At 49.2% G+C, this 15,041-nt stretch overlaps 2 protein-coding genes across 5 annotated transcripts in view; both read right to left on the minus strand.

Moving 5' to 3' along the window:
- Positions 1-2,213: 2,213 nt before the first annotated feature.
- Positions 2,214-3,355, minus strand: LOC123706725 (phosphate carrier protein, mitochondrial-like). Its single transcript, XM_045656096.1, has one exon. The coding sequence runs from the start codon at positions 3,241-3,243 to the stop codon at positions 2,302-2,304; it is 942 nt and encodes a 313-aa protein (XP_045512052.1). The 5' UTR covers positions 3,244-3,355; the 3' UTR covers positions 2,214-2,301.
- Positions 3,356-3,546: 191 nt separating this feature from the next.
- LOC123706723 (fibrillin-2-like) overlaps positions 3,547-15,041 on the minus strand; it is a 44,728-nt gene continuing 33,233 nt past the window's right edge. For all 4 annotated transcript variants that reach the window (XM_045656092.1, XM_045656091.1, XM_045656093.1 and 1 more), the window contains exons 25-55: positions 12,690-12,842; positions 12,355-12,535; positions 12,080-12,272; positions 11,820-11,993; positions 11,581-11,747; positions 11,351-11,490; positions 11,154-11,270; positions 10,925-11,071; positions 10,705-10,821; positions 10,519-10,622; positions 10,180-10,441; positions 9,774-10,098; positions 9,575-9,692; positions 9,377-9,492; positions 8,592-8,761; positions 8,252-8,453; positions 8,056-8,175; positions 7,603-7,760; positions 7,423-7,523; positions 7,096-7,335; positions 6,802-7,021; positions 6,546-6,719; positions 6,353-6,461; positions 6,030-6,278; positions 5,648-5,940; positions 5,350-5,556; positions 5,110-5,264; positions 4,802-5,041; positions 4,639-4,729; positions 4,342-4,562; positions 3,547-4,275 (exon numbers count right to left, since the gene is read on the minus strand). In XM_045656092.1, the coding sequence (XP_045512048.1) occupies positions 4,132-4,275; positions 4,342-4,562; positions 4,639-4,729; positions 4,802-5,041; positions 5,110-5,264; positions 5,350-5,556; positions 5,648-5,940; positions 6,030-6,278; positions 6,353-6,461; positions 6,546-6,719; positions 6,802-7,021; positions 7,096-7,335; positions 7,423-7,523; positions 7,603-7,760; positions 8,056-8,175; positions 8,252-8,453; positions 8,592-8,761; positions 9,377-9,492; positions 9,575-9,692; positions 9,774-10,098; positions 10,180-10,441; positions 10,519-10,622; positions 10,705-10,821; positions 10,925-11,071; positions 11,154-11,270; positions 11,351-11,490; positions 11,581-11,747; positions 11,820-11,993; positions 12,080-12,272; positions 12,355-12,535; positions 12,690-12,842 (5,408 nt within the window). In that variant the 3' untranslated portion in view covers positions 3,547-4,131. The remainder of the gene's footprint in view (positions 4,276-4,341; positions 4,563-4,638; positions 4,730-4,801; positions 5,042-5,109; positions 5,265-5,349; positions 5,557-5,647; positions 5,941-6,029; positions 6,279-6,352; positions 6,462-6,545; positions 6,720-6,801; positions 7,022-7,095; positions 7,336-7,422; positions 7,524-7,602; positions 7,761-8,055; positions 8,176-8,251; positions 8,454-8,591; positions 8,762-9,376; positions 9,493-9,574; positions 9,693-9,773; positions 10,099-10,179; positions 10,442-10,518; positions 10,623-10,704; positions 10,822-10,924; positions 11,072-11,153; positions 11,271-11,350; positions 11,491-11,580; positions 11,748-11,819; positions 11,994-12,079; positions 12,273-12,354; positions 12,536-12,689; positions 12,843-15,041) is intronic.

Below are 15,041 nucleotides of genomic sequence, written 5' to 3' on the forward strand. Positions count from 1 at the left end.
TATAATATGTAGGTATTTTGCTTCACTATACTATTAAATAGAAGCTTAAATCATAATTAAACAAGTGAAACTCAATCAGCAACTACGTACAGTATTCAATCTAATACCAAGAATCGTTACTCATGAAAAAGAAATAATTAAATTCCCTATTTGTATCGTCCTCTGTACTCGTAGTGTAGACACCAACACATACACATTCACCCTAAACCGTTTTAGTAGGGCTGGCAACTTCCGCTCAGCAGAAATTAACATTTTACACAAGTGTTTATCAAGTTATTATAGAAGTTAGCTCCAATAAAAGCAATACATTTCAAAAGTATTGTCAATATATGACAATTTTACAACATATAATATGGTTTTCTGAACTAATAGTCTCTAATGGAAGTTACTGAATTAAAATACGTGCTATTATCTGCTTGTAACGTGAGTACTCAAAATTATAATTAAGACCAACCCTAATGGTAGTCAACATCGTATTGTCTGAATATTTAATTACGGGCCACAAACAGAGTGATTAAAGAGGTAGGAAGCAATTAAGTTGCCTCGGAGGCTGTTATTATTGCTCCGCATCTGATCAGTGGCAAGAGAGAGTGTATATTTTTTCTAGAATAAGACGAGATGATATATTGATATTTCATTATTAATCGTCAATTTAAATATATAATTATTATCTCTACATACAATAACAGAAAATATCATATATTTGTGTAAATTTTTCAATGATATTGCAATCCTATCCAGCTGAGATCGCTATCTAAATTAAACTTGACTTAAATCTAACAAAAGTAATAAGTTTGCCTCTTCTTTAGAAAAGCTTTCATCAACGATCTTCCTCATGAAATTATTTTAATCTTAAAAAGAAATACGTTCAACTTAATTAAAACAGCCTAGATTATGATTTATGCCGAGGAAACCAAAGAAGCATTAGGTATATAATTTATTTCAAATCTGTCATTTTCAGTTAGTTTTATTTTAAAGTTATAGCAAATGTACCAAGTTTAGCTCTGTATTTTTCCATACAAATGTTTTGCAAAGTTATTTCCAACCCAGTAATATTCACAATAAAAATGATCTGTGAAGATGCGATAGAATTTCCCAACCAGTTTAAAATTGCAACAGTTTGGAGTTAGAACTCCGTAATTTGATGGGCGTTGGGCTTCGTCCGTTATTGGTGAAGGAAAGACATCTGAATGAGCTGTAATTCAAAACTGTGTAAAGTATAATATAGAAAATATATTTATATCCAATTACAACGATTTGTATTTTTAATTACAATTGTATTTAAAAACTCTTAAGAACTGCAATTGCGAATACTATTTAGAAGCATATATCTGACAAATTATACATGTTTACAATATAAGCACTTTTAAGATAAATTTGATTCAATTTATCCGATTTGAACATATTCATTTATATTATAAAACGAACTATAATCCATTAAATCCCCTAACTCTTTCAAAGAATATATATTTATAAAATGCTCACGTAGAATTTGTTTCTAACTCTGAACTTCACTGAGAAATGTTTCTACGCCCGGTATCACGTACAGCACATAACTTCTAACCGCTAAATTCCACAAAACTATCTTATTATTAGATCGCTTTAATATTGGTATTTGTGTGAAATTCCGTGGACCTTCTGGCCTCTTCATTTAAATTTCGTATGAGATTGATTATTCAACTTTTTAAATGCTATAATCATACCAATTACACTTTCTTTATTCAAATTGGGATTTAAGTCTGAGAAAACAGTGAATATGTTATCTGGTGTCTCTCTCGTCGTAGGAAGAAACAAATAAGGCTCCCCAGATAAGTCGGAGCTTATGTTAAATGGACAGAATAGTGTTTGCGATCGAGCAGCCACTTATAAAACATAGAGGAACCGTTTGCCCGGGTCTTAACCGGACCCGGGTAAGCCGGTAAGTGTGGCACGATGTTCGGATAAATCCCCATATTATTGTTATTGCGTCCCCGGATAGCCGACGTTACGTTCAAATGAAAAACCACAATCATATTTTGTTTACACGTGAAGCATTGAAATAGCATGAATTTAGCTTCCTCAATCCTTTATCTACAGTGCAATAAAGTATTTTGCAGTATTTATGTACGTATATATATGTATATAATTTTTTTTTAATTTTTAAGTACTTACTATCAGAACAGTCGGTCAGTCAGAACTATACTTAAACTTCTTGTAAGCCAAAACTAACTGAGGGCAGTTACAAAATATATATATTAATTTTACATCGAAACATTCCACCACACAACATTTTCAACTATCGGATACATTTTGCATATAAACTTATTTTCCTTGCAATTTTTTTCTAAGGGACTCGGGCATGCCTGCAGGAGGCGGACGCGGCATTCCCGTGTACACCTTGAAGCCATCATATACGAACCATTGCAAACCGGTCAGCGTACCTATCATCACGATACGCGCGACAAGCCCACGCCATATGCCGAACATACCCACTTCCGAAAGAATACCACCGATGCTAGCACTCGGGTCCTTGTTTAGCTTAGACACGATAGTATCGGAAGGATGGGACACAATGGCGCAGAGCACCCCAGCTATATATCCTGCCGTGAATGTCAAAACCAGCTGCTCCCCCTTCGTACACTCCTCTCTCGGTTTCGGAACCACGTTTGTATACAAATACTCCAAAACCTTTTCAAAAGATGAAAATTTCATCATAGTGTAAGGAACCTGACGTCCCCATAATGGGACAAGGCCTTTGAAGAAAATTCCGAAACCCTCCGTGGAGAGCATGTGAGGCATCGCTTTCATCATTTGTGAAGTGTACCCTGGAGTCGTTTGCATTCGTACCTTGGTGGCTTCGAAAGGCGACAAGAAACAATCGGCAACCAGCTCTGCGGACGCGGCGGCAGCTAGATACATGTAAGTTCTGTACAAGTACGCCGTCTCTTCGTCGACCAGAGTGGCGAATTTATATTTAAAATATTCATAACCGGAAAATTTGGCGGCCCCTTGCAAAGAGTATCCTATGAACGTCGGCGCCCAACCTTTCACGAGATTGGCGGCCCCGCCCTCTCGATAAGATATCCCGAATCCTTTAAAGATCGATTTGTATTTTCCTGGATCGACTTGTAAACGGCACTTTACGAGATCTAGAGGCGTCACGAACGTGTGCGTGGTGCCACAGGCCACGGCGCCTCCCGCGGCACACAACATGAAGAACTTGTTGCTAAACATCTCGCACGAAAACTCATCGTTTTTCGACATTTTTGGGACACTCGTGACACTCCTACTGTAGATCTGGTGAGAATTTACGGCGTAGGGTATTTGTGAAATTTATATAAATTCATTACTTCAAAGCATATTGACAGATTACACATTCAACTGAGACAATTTCGGATTTATTATTTTTTTACGACAGAGTTTTCTCTATGGACCATAGAGAAGTTCTTAGACAGAGGAAGCGAAGTCTCGCTTGAATCGCGTGTTAAATCCATTTCGGCGAGCTCAGGCGCGTGAGCTCTCGTAAGCCGTCTCCCGGACCCAAATAATAAAACATCAATATTATATTATTAAAAATGTTTAATCATATTTCTTAATTTAATTTAAAATATACATTTCATCGTATGCACATATTTACAAAATAATCCTAGTCTATCGAATTGCGTATCGACTGCGTGCTGACGAGGGTGAACGTACAAACCTATAAAAAACCTTCCTAAACAGAGCGACGTCATCGCCCGAACTGGACAAAATTAGATTTCGGTCGTGTTAATCGCCATTTTAATAATAAATTAAATACATTAAAACGAAGCATCTTTTTACAAATATATCAAATATTAAAGAAAATAAATAATCATCACTTAACAGCTAGACTGGCACAAAGAGCTATTACTCATCATTAATCCTCCCACTGCCGACATGAACAGCTTTCGCACAATACGCTCCTCTAAAACATATTCAGATACTTCAACCCACTCTCAACCGGCAGTGTTCGGTCGACCCGATCGACAGGTTCGATCGGTTCCAATGGCAGTGATTTAATATGATGGAGGCCCGGGAAATAAAGATATCGTCGGACGAAACGCGTGAAATAAAAATTAGTAAAAAGTAATTCGAGTCGTAGTCGCGTCGCGTGAACGTCGATCGAGCGATTCACGGCGATCGAGGCGCGATCCGGACGGACACGTAGAGTCGCAAGGGCGCCGGCGCCTCCGATTCGCGGACGTGTCGGCGGCCTCTTCGGCGGGAACCCGTCGAAACGAAGCGGCCCTCCAGCTCCAGCTGCCTCTCCAACACCTGTCGAAGACCTAGATTTTAGAACGAATTCCGGCCACCGAGACCATTCAGCCGAGAGAGTCGCACCGCGTTCGCCTTGAGGTGCCGCCTAAGCCGCAGCGCCCAGGTGCCGTCCTTCTTGTTGAGAACGAAGTCGCGGAGGTCGTCCCCGTAGGCGATGCGGTAGTGGGGTCGTCCGTCGGCCTCCGCCCCCACCAGCCTCAGCAGGGGCGCCCGGCCTCGAGTCTGCTTCGCGTCGGCGCTCACCACGATCAGCTCGGCCTCCGGCTCCAACAACGACCGACGACCTGAAGCGTAAGGGACGAGTGAGGGACGCTCTCGTCGTACGACACGAGACACAAAAGAGAAAGACTCGGGGCTCACGTCGGCTACGTCGCCGCAGTCTCCTGACGAGCGTGGTGCCGTTGGCGAACACGATTCCCTCCTCCGGCGCTCGACGGTGACGACCGTTGACCTGAACGTGAAAACGACGGATGAGATTTGGTCGATTCCCGAATTCGAGAGTCTAAGAGAGTCGAAGCCGGACCTTGCAGCTGAAGCATCCCTCGGTTGAAATCAGATCGTTGTCTCCTCCGACCTTGTACTGATGCGAGAGAGGGAAGACGGGCGCGTCTCCGATGTCGTCCGGCGGCAGAGCTCCGTCCAGGGCGGACAGGCAGTGGCCGGCGCCGACCAGTCGGTAACCCGCCGGACACCCGCACTGGTACGAGGAACCCAGCGCCGTGCATCCGAAGAGACACGACGCGCCCGCGCATCCGCCCGCCATCTGCGGCACAAAATCGACGTTACAATATTTCTAGAGCACTTCCACCTCGTGAGAGCGAGCGACGGTACCTGGAGGCAGACGGCGTGTCCAGCGTCCCAGCCGTAGCCGGCGGGACATCCGCAGCGGTACGAGGCGCCCAGAGGGAAGCACGGCGACGACCCGCACGGCCCGCTCGCGCACGAATCCCGCGGCACGCAGACGCCGCTCGCCGACCGGATCGAATCTGAGGCAGACTCACGCGTCAGTACGAGCCGCACACGCAGACACGCGCCCCGCGCACGGGAGCGAGAAGTCGGGGGAGCACTCACCGGGCGGACACTCGCAGCGGTAGCCCCCGGCGTAGTTGCGGCAGGGCGACTGGCAGCGGCCGTCCTCGCACTCGTCTCGGTCGAGGCAGCGCGAGCCCGCAAGGTCCAGGCGGAAGCCGCGAGGGCACACGCAGCGATACGAGCCCAGCAGGTTTACGCACTTTCCCGGGGACGGACATATGCCCTCCTCATGGCACTCGTTTATATCTGGAAGAACGGAGACGGCCGATTAGCGGAACTCTCGCCCGACCGACACTTACCAATGTAGTCACGATTCGGACCGATCCGACCAACGCACCGATGCAAGCGTCGCCACGCTGCTCGTATCCCTCTTCGCAGGAGCACTCGAAGGAACCGTCCGTGTTGGTGCAGGTCTGATGGCAGGTGTGGGTGCCCCTCTCGCACTCGTCGACGTCCCGGCAATTGGCCCCGTCCTCGTCCACCTCGTATCCGGAGCGGCAGAGGCACTCGTAGGAGCCCTCCGTGTTGCGGCACAGCTGCTCGCAAGGAGACCTCCGAGCCGCACACTCGTCGACGTCGGCGCACACGTCGCCCGCCGCTTTGTAGCCCGGACCGCACACGCAGCGGAAGCTGGAAACGGAAGACGAAGAGTATCCCTGTGGCCACGGAACAAAGTATCTGTCGAAAATAATCATCACTGAGCATCGTCGGCGTCTTACCTTCCGATAGTGTTGACGCACCGTCCCGGCGCGCAGAGGCTGGGAATGGCGGCGCATTCGTCGATGTCCCCGTACACGTCCGGGACGAGGCCCGTCGTGCCGTCGCTCCCCAATCCGCCGCCGCCGATTCCGCCCTTGGGAATCAGGTTACTGCGGGAACACAACTCCATTCTCTCGGGAGTGCCCGGGACGGGACACAGCTGGCATTCCGGTCCCCAGGCCACGCCCAACGTGCAGCAACATTGCGCTCTGGAAGTCGTTTAATTACGTGCGTCAAAACGCTTCCGACTGGTCGTCACCACTGTGAACCAACGTGTACTCACTTGGTGACTTGCGTGGCCGGCGCGGGCGTAGAGGCCACGGAGCGAGGCCAAGGTTCCGGCACGCACCTGCCCGACACCAAGGATCTGTGACACGCTCCAGTTCGGTGATCTAAACGGGAAGCGAGATTGCCGCTCATTATTATGGTTACGATCCTTTAAAACCGTCGTCGTCGACGTCGAAACGAGGAGATACCTATGCAGGAACGTCCGTCTTCACTGGGCTCGTATCCGGCGTCGCAGTCGCAGGAGAAGCCTCCGTCCGTGTTGATACAGACTCCGGGCGCGCAACGGTCTCCCTCCTCGGCACACTCGTCCACGTCCTCGCACGCGTCTTCCGCGTCGTGCGGAGCCGCCGTTCGTCTGTAACCTGCGGAACACGCGTGTACGGGAAAATTTTACAAGATAAAAACATATTTACCGGTGCTGAAATGAAGCTTCGTTCGACTAACCTTCGGGACACTTGCAGATATAAGATCCCACCACATTCTCACAAGCGTGAGGGCACACGTGGCGGTCCGAGGCGCACTCGTCGACGTCCCGGCAGTGGATGCCGTCGGCCGCCAACGTGAACCCGAAGGGACACGTGCATCTGAATGAGCCCGCCGTGTTGTGGCAGCGGAACGAACACGCCGCGCGACCTTCCGCGCACTCGTCTACGTCCACGCACGTCTGAAAACATTGTTCAATGATAGTCTTCGCGGATTCCATTCGACGCGGCGCGGAGAACTCGATTAGACGCCGACCTGCTGCGGGCCCTGCGTGAAGCCGTAGTTGCAGCGGCACTCGTAGCCCCCCGGGGTGTTGGTGCAAGTCCCGTTGCCGCAGATCCTGGGGTCGGCGGCGCACTCGTCGGCGTCCACGCAGCTCAGGCCGCCCGAGTCCAGCGCGTACCCGGGCCCGCACTCGCACCGGAAGGAGCCGTCCGTGTTCACGCACCGTCCACCCTTGCACACGTCCGGACGCACCTTGCACTCGTCCAAGTCCTGCGTCGTTCAAAGCAAACGTCGAATTGAATCGGTGTCGATCGTAGATGTCCCTTCGTCAAACGATATCTCACGATCGCCGCTCACCTGAGTCAAATTGGGCCTTCCCATTCCTCCTTGACAAATTCGCAAGAACTCGGCGGAGTCCGGAGTCGGACAGCGTTCGCAATATCTTCCCCAGGCGGCACCTGCGAATGCAATTTAGCGAGTCAATCGTGAACTAAGAAAATCGCGTGATAATCATTCGCCTGAGAAAAAGTGAAATACCTTCAGAGCAGCAGCACTCAGGTCTGCTGAGCTGAAGTGGCCTTGCGCGATGACAGCGTCCGGCCGACCACTCGTCGTAGCACAGCTCTTTACGCTCGTCCACGCAGAGAGCGGCCGCCGCGTCGAAGCGCCAACCGGTGGGGCAGTCGCAGCGGTATCTACGTGCACCGTCAATTGTGAAATTGTTACAACGATATTACTACAACCATGGTGAGGCAGTGGCTTTTCTAGATGTGTGACAAGAACAGAACGATGCGCGATAGGGTAATAAGACACGGACAGAGAAATGTGAGATAGGAATAAAAAGCTTAAACATATGCAATTGTGCGATCGTGAAAACTGGCCCTTTTCTGGACTTTCGACATTTTTATAAAAGTATTATTTTTTAACATTTTCGCAACACTGAACCGGTGATAATCATTGGCGTGTTTCAAAAATTTCGGTTTAACTGACCCGCCGTTGAAGTTGTGACAGTCCCCTCCGGCGCAGACGTACTGTAACTCGCGGCACTCGTCGCGGTCCACGCAACGCCGACCCGTCAGCTTCCATCCGGCCCCGCAGGAGCACTCGTACCTACAGAGTCAGACGGTCGGTCAGTCGTCGCAAGTCGGCTAGGATTCGACCCCCCCCCCCCCCTCCGAGTACAGACCCGCCGTTGGTGTTGGTGCACGAGGGTGAGCCGTCTCGACCGCAAGGGGCCGGCAGCTCCGTGCACTCGTCGACGTCTCGGCAATGGCGTCCGTCGGCCGTCAGAGTGTACCCGGCGGCGCACTCGCAGCGGAAGGACCCCGGCGTGTTGCGACAGCGCCCGTTGCGACACACCATGCCGCCTTCGCGGCACTCGTTCACGTCTGAGATCGACACTGTTCGTTTAGCTTTTCGTATCCGACGGGCGCTTGAGAGATGTTTTTAGAAAACACGTAACAATAAAGAAAGACAAACGAAACGCGTTAAACTGACGGTCATTAAAGGTACCGAGCCGGACGTACCGATGCAATCGTTGTTGGCGCCGGGCTTGAAGCCCTCGTCGCAGTGGCAGACGTAGGAGCCGGGCCTGTTCTCGCAGGTGCCGTTGCGGCAAAGCGGCCGAGGCCGAGCGCACTCGTCCACGTCGCGACATGCGTTTTCGCGTAGGGTGTAGCCGGGCTTGCATTCGCACCTGAAATAAAATTAATTACAGACAAAACACAACAATTATTATGCACAAATGTATAATGAATACCATCAAAAGGTTAACCTTCCAAAGCATATCAATATAACAAGCAGCACAGAGTGAAATGCCATTGGGCTCAGAAAAAGCGCACGAATTAAGGAAGTCGAGCGATTTACACCTGGGCAAACAGGCGATAACACATTTCCGCTATTTGGTAATCCTCCTCACTGATTAGAAATTACTTTCAGCTCAATGAAGAGTCAGCTAAGATGATTACCTATACGAGGTAGTCCGCTTGTTCCTTCATAGTTTCACATTTTTTTCCTTCATTTAAGTCCTATCTAATACTGGTAATATTCTCAAACTCGAGATTGTGTGTGTATTTCGAGAGGAAATTAAATAAATGTTTAGCGCCGGCGTAAACGAGATATCTCTCTAATAAGTTCAACCACGCTCTATTATAATATTCACTTTCGCTCTGATAATTTCTGATATATTGCGAACTGTGATAAAGTTTGTGGCCACATTGTTCGCGGTCGTTTGTTTGTGGGTCGGGGCATACCCCTGCTACGCTTTAAAAGAGAATTTCATTATTGGTTATGAAGAGTAAAGTCTAAATACCTGTAGGATCCAACCGTATTGCGACAGTCTCCGTGTTCGCACAGACGCTGGTCGTCACACTCGTCGACGTCCTCGCACTCGTCCAGAGAATCGGTGAGCCGGTAGCCCGCAGGGCACTGCGAGAGAAATGACACGTTACAGACGCGGTGAACCGCCTCGTCCACTCTTCGTTTAATCTATCTCTTCTGCGACGATTACCTTGCACTCGTAGGCTCCCGGGAGATTGACGCACTGAGCGAGTCCTCGACAGGGCGACCGATGCGACGTGCACTCGTCGATGTCGCGGCACAGGTGAGAGGTGTTGTCGTGCTCGTATCTGTTGGCGAGAGGCCGTTCAAGGATTGCGTCGCTGATGTCTAGACGGCTCTTAAGTAATTCACGCCGATGTTTGTCTCACCCGTGGTCGCAGCCGCACTGGAAGCCGGTGGGAGTGTCGTGGCAAGTGCCGGGCTTGCAGAGCTGGGGCATGATGTCGCACTCGTTAATGGGGCGCGTCTCGTTGGTCATGGGGTTGATGTACTCGCCGGGCTTTGCCCCGCAGAGGGCCACATGGTCGGGCGATCCTCTCTCAGGGCAAGCTTCGCAGGGGCTTCCCCAGGCCTTGCCCACCGAGCAGCAGCACAGGTACTTGGTCTGCGGAACGCCCACCGGCGACGAGCACCGTTCGCGTTCGAGCTCCCAGTCCATATAGCATTGACGCTGGCGGACGTCCACGCACTCCTCTGTGGGCCGACGAAAGGATAAGTTTTAGGCGTATAGGCGATCAAGGAAGCTCTAGGAACACGTCTCAAAACGACACCGACTTCCGTTAGGCATGGAGACGTATCCCTCGGGGCAGAGGCAGACGTAGGAGCCGGGCATGTTTCGGCAGACGCCGGGGCCGCAGACGTCGGGCACGGCGCACTCGTCGATGTCCTCGCAGCGCAGCTCGTCTTCCGCCAGCCGCCAGCCTTCGCCGCACGTGCACACGAAAGATCCGAACGTGTTCGTGCACGTGCCGTGCTGGCACAGCGACGGATGCTGAGAGCACTCATCGATGTCGGCCAGGGTCACCACGTACGACGGCTGAGAGGAAAAACAAACAAATAATTAATACTGCCGACCGACAGGGGAATAAGATCGGGTGTCGCGTAAATACTTACGGGCTCCAAAACAGGCTGATAACCGGGACCACCCGGACACAGCTGTCTGTACGCTTCCGAGCCGGGCTCGGGGCATAGGTCGCAGTAGTTGCCCCACGCGGCACCTGGAAGCGAAACGTATCAATGAAATCACTTACGGTTAGCTAACTAGAACTCACTATCGAACGGGTATACAAAAAGACTAACCGACGGAACAGCAGCAGGAGGCCATCGTGCCGTCTTCAGACAATTCGTCGCTGTCCCGGCACTGCTCAGTTCCCGAGCGCAGGTCCACTTTGCCGTAGCACCGGGCTTTGCGGGAGTCTGCATTACGATACTCATTTTAAAACGCGGAAACATTTATACGAATTTCAGACGGATTTTGACATTGAACGAGTACAATTAAAACGACTCGAGAGCTCCGTACCGAAACAGGCCGTGCCGTCGGAGACCAGGTCGTAGTTGGGAGGGCAGCGGCAGAGATAGGAGCCTTGCGTGTTGACGCACTCGCCGTACTGACACGACTGCGGAGACTTGCACTCGTCGACGTCCGTGCAGTTGAACCCGGGCATCACTGGGGAGAGGAAATAAATTTTTGAAACTTTGAATTTCATCCTCTTAAACGGTGACGCTGCGAGTCCGCGGGGTGCACTCACGGTCGTCTATGCTGTCCGACTGGTAGCCTTTATCGCAGATGCACTTAAACATGCCGAAAGTGTTGACACAGCGTCCGAACACGCACACGTTATCGAACGTTCCGCACTCGTCCATATCTGGAATCGTTAAATATTATTAATTAGCAAACAACTAGCGTAAAAGGCAAAATGTCTCATTTGAATCAAAAACGACTCACCGAGACAAGACTTGCCGTCGTCGGCCTTCGTGAATCCGACGTCGCAGTCGCACTCGTAGCCTCCGGGTACGTTCGTACAGTGGCCGTTCTCGCACAGAGTGGGGTCGTTCGCGCATTCGTCGATGTCCACGCACGAGTATCTATAGGCGAGACCAGAGTCAACGGATGCAAAACAACTCCACGTTTGCCTCGCGGCTAATAGTAGCCGTCGAAGAGATATCGACACTCACCCGTCTCCTTTGTATCCCGTGTCGCAGAGGCACACGAAGGAGCCGTCGGTGTTGCGGCAAGTGGCCCTGGGATGGCATCCGCCATTGTTTGTCAAGCACTCGTCCACGTCTTCGCACTCGGCGCCGTCCCCGCGCCATCCGTCCCGACAGCGGCACTGGAAGGAGCCCTGAGAAAGATATACGCGAATGTCAAAGGCGAAACGTCCCTCGAAGTCGCGTTCCGTTTATATAAATCTTACGGGTAGGTTGATGCAGTCGGCGGCGGGGTGGCAGTCGCAGGTGCCGAGTTCGCACTCGTCGTCGTCTGTGCAGGCGGGGCCCTGCTCGGGCTTGACGCTGTACCCGTCGGGGCAGCGGCATACGAAGCTGCCGATGGTGTTGCGGCACTCGCCGGCGCCGCAGAGTTCCGCTATCTGTGAGAGCAGACGGTCACCGTTAGATCGAGCCGGAGGGCGAGGGCGTCGTCGTCGTCTCTCTCGCGGGACGTCCGCTGACTCACGTCGGCGCACTCGTCGACGTCGAGGCAGGTGGGCTTTGCGTCGGCCGGGGCGGGCAGCAGACCCTCCGCGCAGGTGCAGCGGTAGGAGCCGGGCGTGTTGCGGCACTCGCCTCCGCCGCAAACTCGTCCGCCGCTCGCGCACTCGTCCACGTCGCGGCACGATCGACCGTCCGCGCGCAGGTGCCAGCCTTCACTGTATCACATCACGTCACACATCGTTACTGAGCTGTCCTAGCCGACACCGCATTACACCGAAAGAGACTGTCAAAAAATACCGGCAGACGCAGTGGTAAGAGCCGGGCGTGTTGATGCAGTCGTGTTGACAGCGGGTGGGGTCCTCCGAGCACTCGTCGATGTCCTCGCAGTGGGACTTGACGGTAGACTGCGCGTATCCTTCGTCGCACACGCACTGGTACGTTCCCATCTGATTTTCGCACGCACCGTTGCTGCATATGCCTGCGACAAACGTGCGAATATGAATTGTGACGTAAGAGAGGAACGATCGATATCTTTCTCCAATACGATTTTCTCAGCTCTGCCTCAAAACTATTTATATACAAAAATTGCCGTTTGACTATAAAATAAATAAATAAATCTTCGGATGACTCACCCGAAGTGATGGAGCATTCGTCGATGTCCTTGCAAGAGAGGCGATCTGGCGCAAGCTCCATGCCGGCGCCGCACTCGCAGCGGAAGGAGCCCGGCGTGTTCAGGCAACGGCCGCCGCGGCACAAAGCCCGGTTCTCTGCGCACTCGTTGACGTCTGCGCGTGACATTATTCCATTTTATTATTTACAAATATAGTACCTAGGGAATGCAATCCCGACTCGAGATCGTGAATTCGAGATTGATATGATCCCGAAATTTTCGGGATCTCGTATAGTGTAAAAAAATAATTCACGTGACGATGCGACGTGACGACGATCGTGAATACGATGAAAACTGCATGTTTGTGATAGTGAGGTTAATTAAAATAAAATATTATTTAAAAGAAAACAAAAGCCTTTATCCTTTAATATTACGAAGTTAACAACTAACAGTTTTAATTACATGAACATAATCAAAACAAAAGTAGGTATAGCTCAAGGAGATTAAAATTGGTGATTTTGAAAGTAACTTCGAAAAAAAGAGTATCTTCTAAAGTGTCTCAAGAGTGCTATCTGCTAACCGGCATCTAATGTCGATTGCAAAGTACCCTATGTAATGTGCAATGTCGCGTGAAGCGTCCCGAGCGGATGTGTGTAGAATCGCTGACCATTGCAGCCCAATCCCGTCAATCTCGAACGGGATCTCGTCATATTATGCTTCGGGATTGATCCCGAAAAATTACACGGGATCTCGCGAGATCGAGATCGGAATTGCATTCCCTAATAGTACCACTATGTAAGGATTTAGAAGTACTTCTACTATTTATTTTTACTTCACATGCTCTTCACCCAAGTAATAAATCCAGTGGGGGAAGTACAGTTATAATAAAGGATAGCTTAAAACACCATGAGGTCTTTAAATATGAAAAAGAGCATATACAGGCTGTGGCTGTGAGCCTATCAATGAAGCGGTATCCATTAACAATATCATCTATTTACTGCCCACCAAGACATGCACTTAAGTACGACCAGTACAAAACCCTGCTAGAAAGTCTTGGAAATAGATTTGTGTTGGTAGGCGACTTCAATGCAAAACATACCTACTGGGGATCAAGATTAATATCGACCAAAGGAAGAGAACTGTTCAATGCTATGAAAGATTTGAGATGTGATGCAATTTCGACAGGAAGGCCCACATATTGGCCAACAGACAAGTATAAAATACCAGATCTTATAGATTTCTTCATATTTAGAGAAGTATCGCCAAATGTTCTCCAAATAGAGGAAGCCTATGATATGAACTCAGATCACTCACCAATCTTATAATTGGCGAAGACCCTATAAAGCGAAAACTGAATCCATCTCTCGTGAACCCGCATACGGACTGGGACAGCTTCAAAATTTATCTTGTCAATATGGTAGACCTTAGAGTACCTTTAAAGACTGAGGAACAATTAGATTTAGAAGTCAATAAATTTACAAAGAACATGCAACAAGCTGCTTGGAGTAATACTCCAAAATTTAAGAAAAAGGTACAAAACAACTACTTCCCAGAAGAGATTAAAAATCTGATAATGACAAAACGAACTCAAAGAAAAAGGTGGCATTCCACAAGATGTCCAGAAGACAAAAAACATCTGAATAACCTCACTAAACAACTGAGGAGAGAGATTAAAATACATAAAGATACTTCAATAAAGAGATACCTAAAACAATTAACTTCTGATGGTTCTACCGACTACTCTATCTGGAAAGCGATAAAAAATATTAAAAAACCTACAACACATATTCCTCCCCTACGAGAGTCTAATGGGAATTGGGCTGCATGCTGCTTGATCATCTAGAAAATATATTTCAAATCGATGAAGAAGATTCACTTGACTTCGAAGAAATATCGTCAGAAGAGCTAAACATCCGTCTAGTCACACCAAAAGAAGTTTTAAGTGAAATTAAATGTCTAACTAAAAAGAAGGCTCCAGGTTTTGATTTAATTACGGGTGAAGTCCTGCAGCATCTCCCCCCTTAAGCCGTAGTTAAAATGACAACCTTAATTAATGCCTCATTTCGACTTCAATATGTTCCCAATATGTGGAAAGTTGCGGAAGTTATAATGATTCCCAAGCCAGGAAAACCTCCACACGAAGTCACGTCTTACAGGCCAATCTCACTGTTACCTGTTATAGCAAAGCTATTTGAGAAACTCTTACTCAAACGTCTTAACCCTATTATTGTCAAAAAGCAGCTCATACCAGATTACCAATTCGGTTTTAGAGAAAAACATTCTACCATAGAGCAGGTTCATAGAATCACAAATAATATTGAAAAAGCACTAGAAGAACAAAATGTCTGCTCCACTGTCTTTCTGGATGTAGCTC

Source organism: Pieris brassicae, chromosome 3 (assembly GCF_905147105.1).
Source record: "Pieris brassicae chromosome 3, ilPieBrab1.1, whole genome shotgun sequence".
NCBI classification, from domain to species: domain Eukaryota; kingdom Metazoa; phylum Arthropoda; class Insecta; order Lepidoptera; family Pieridae; genus Pieris; species Pieris brassicae.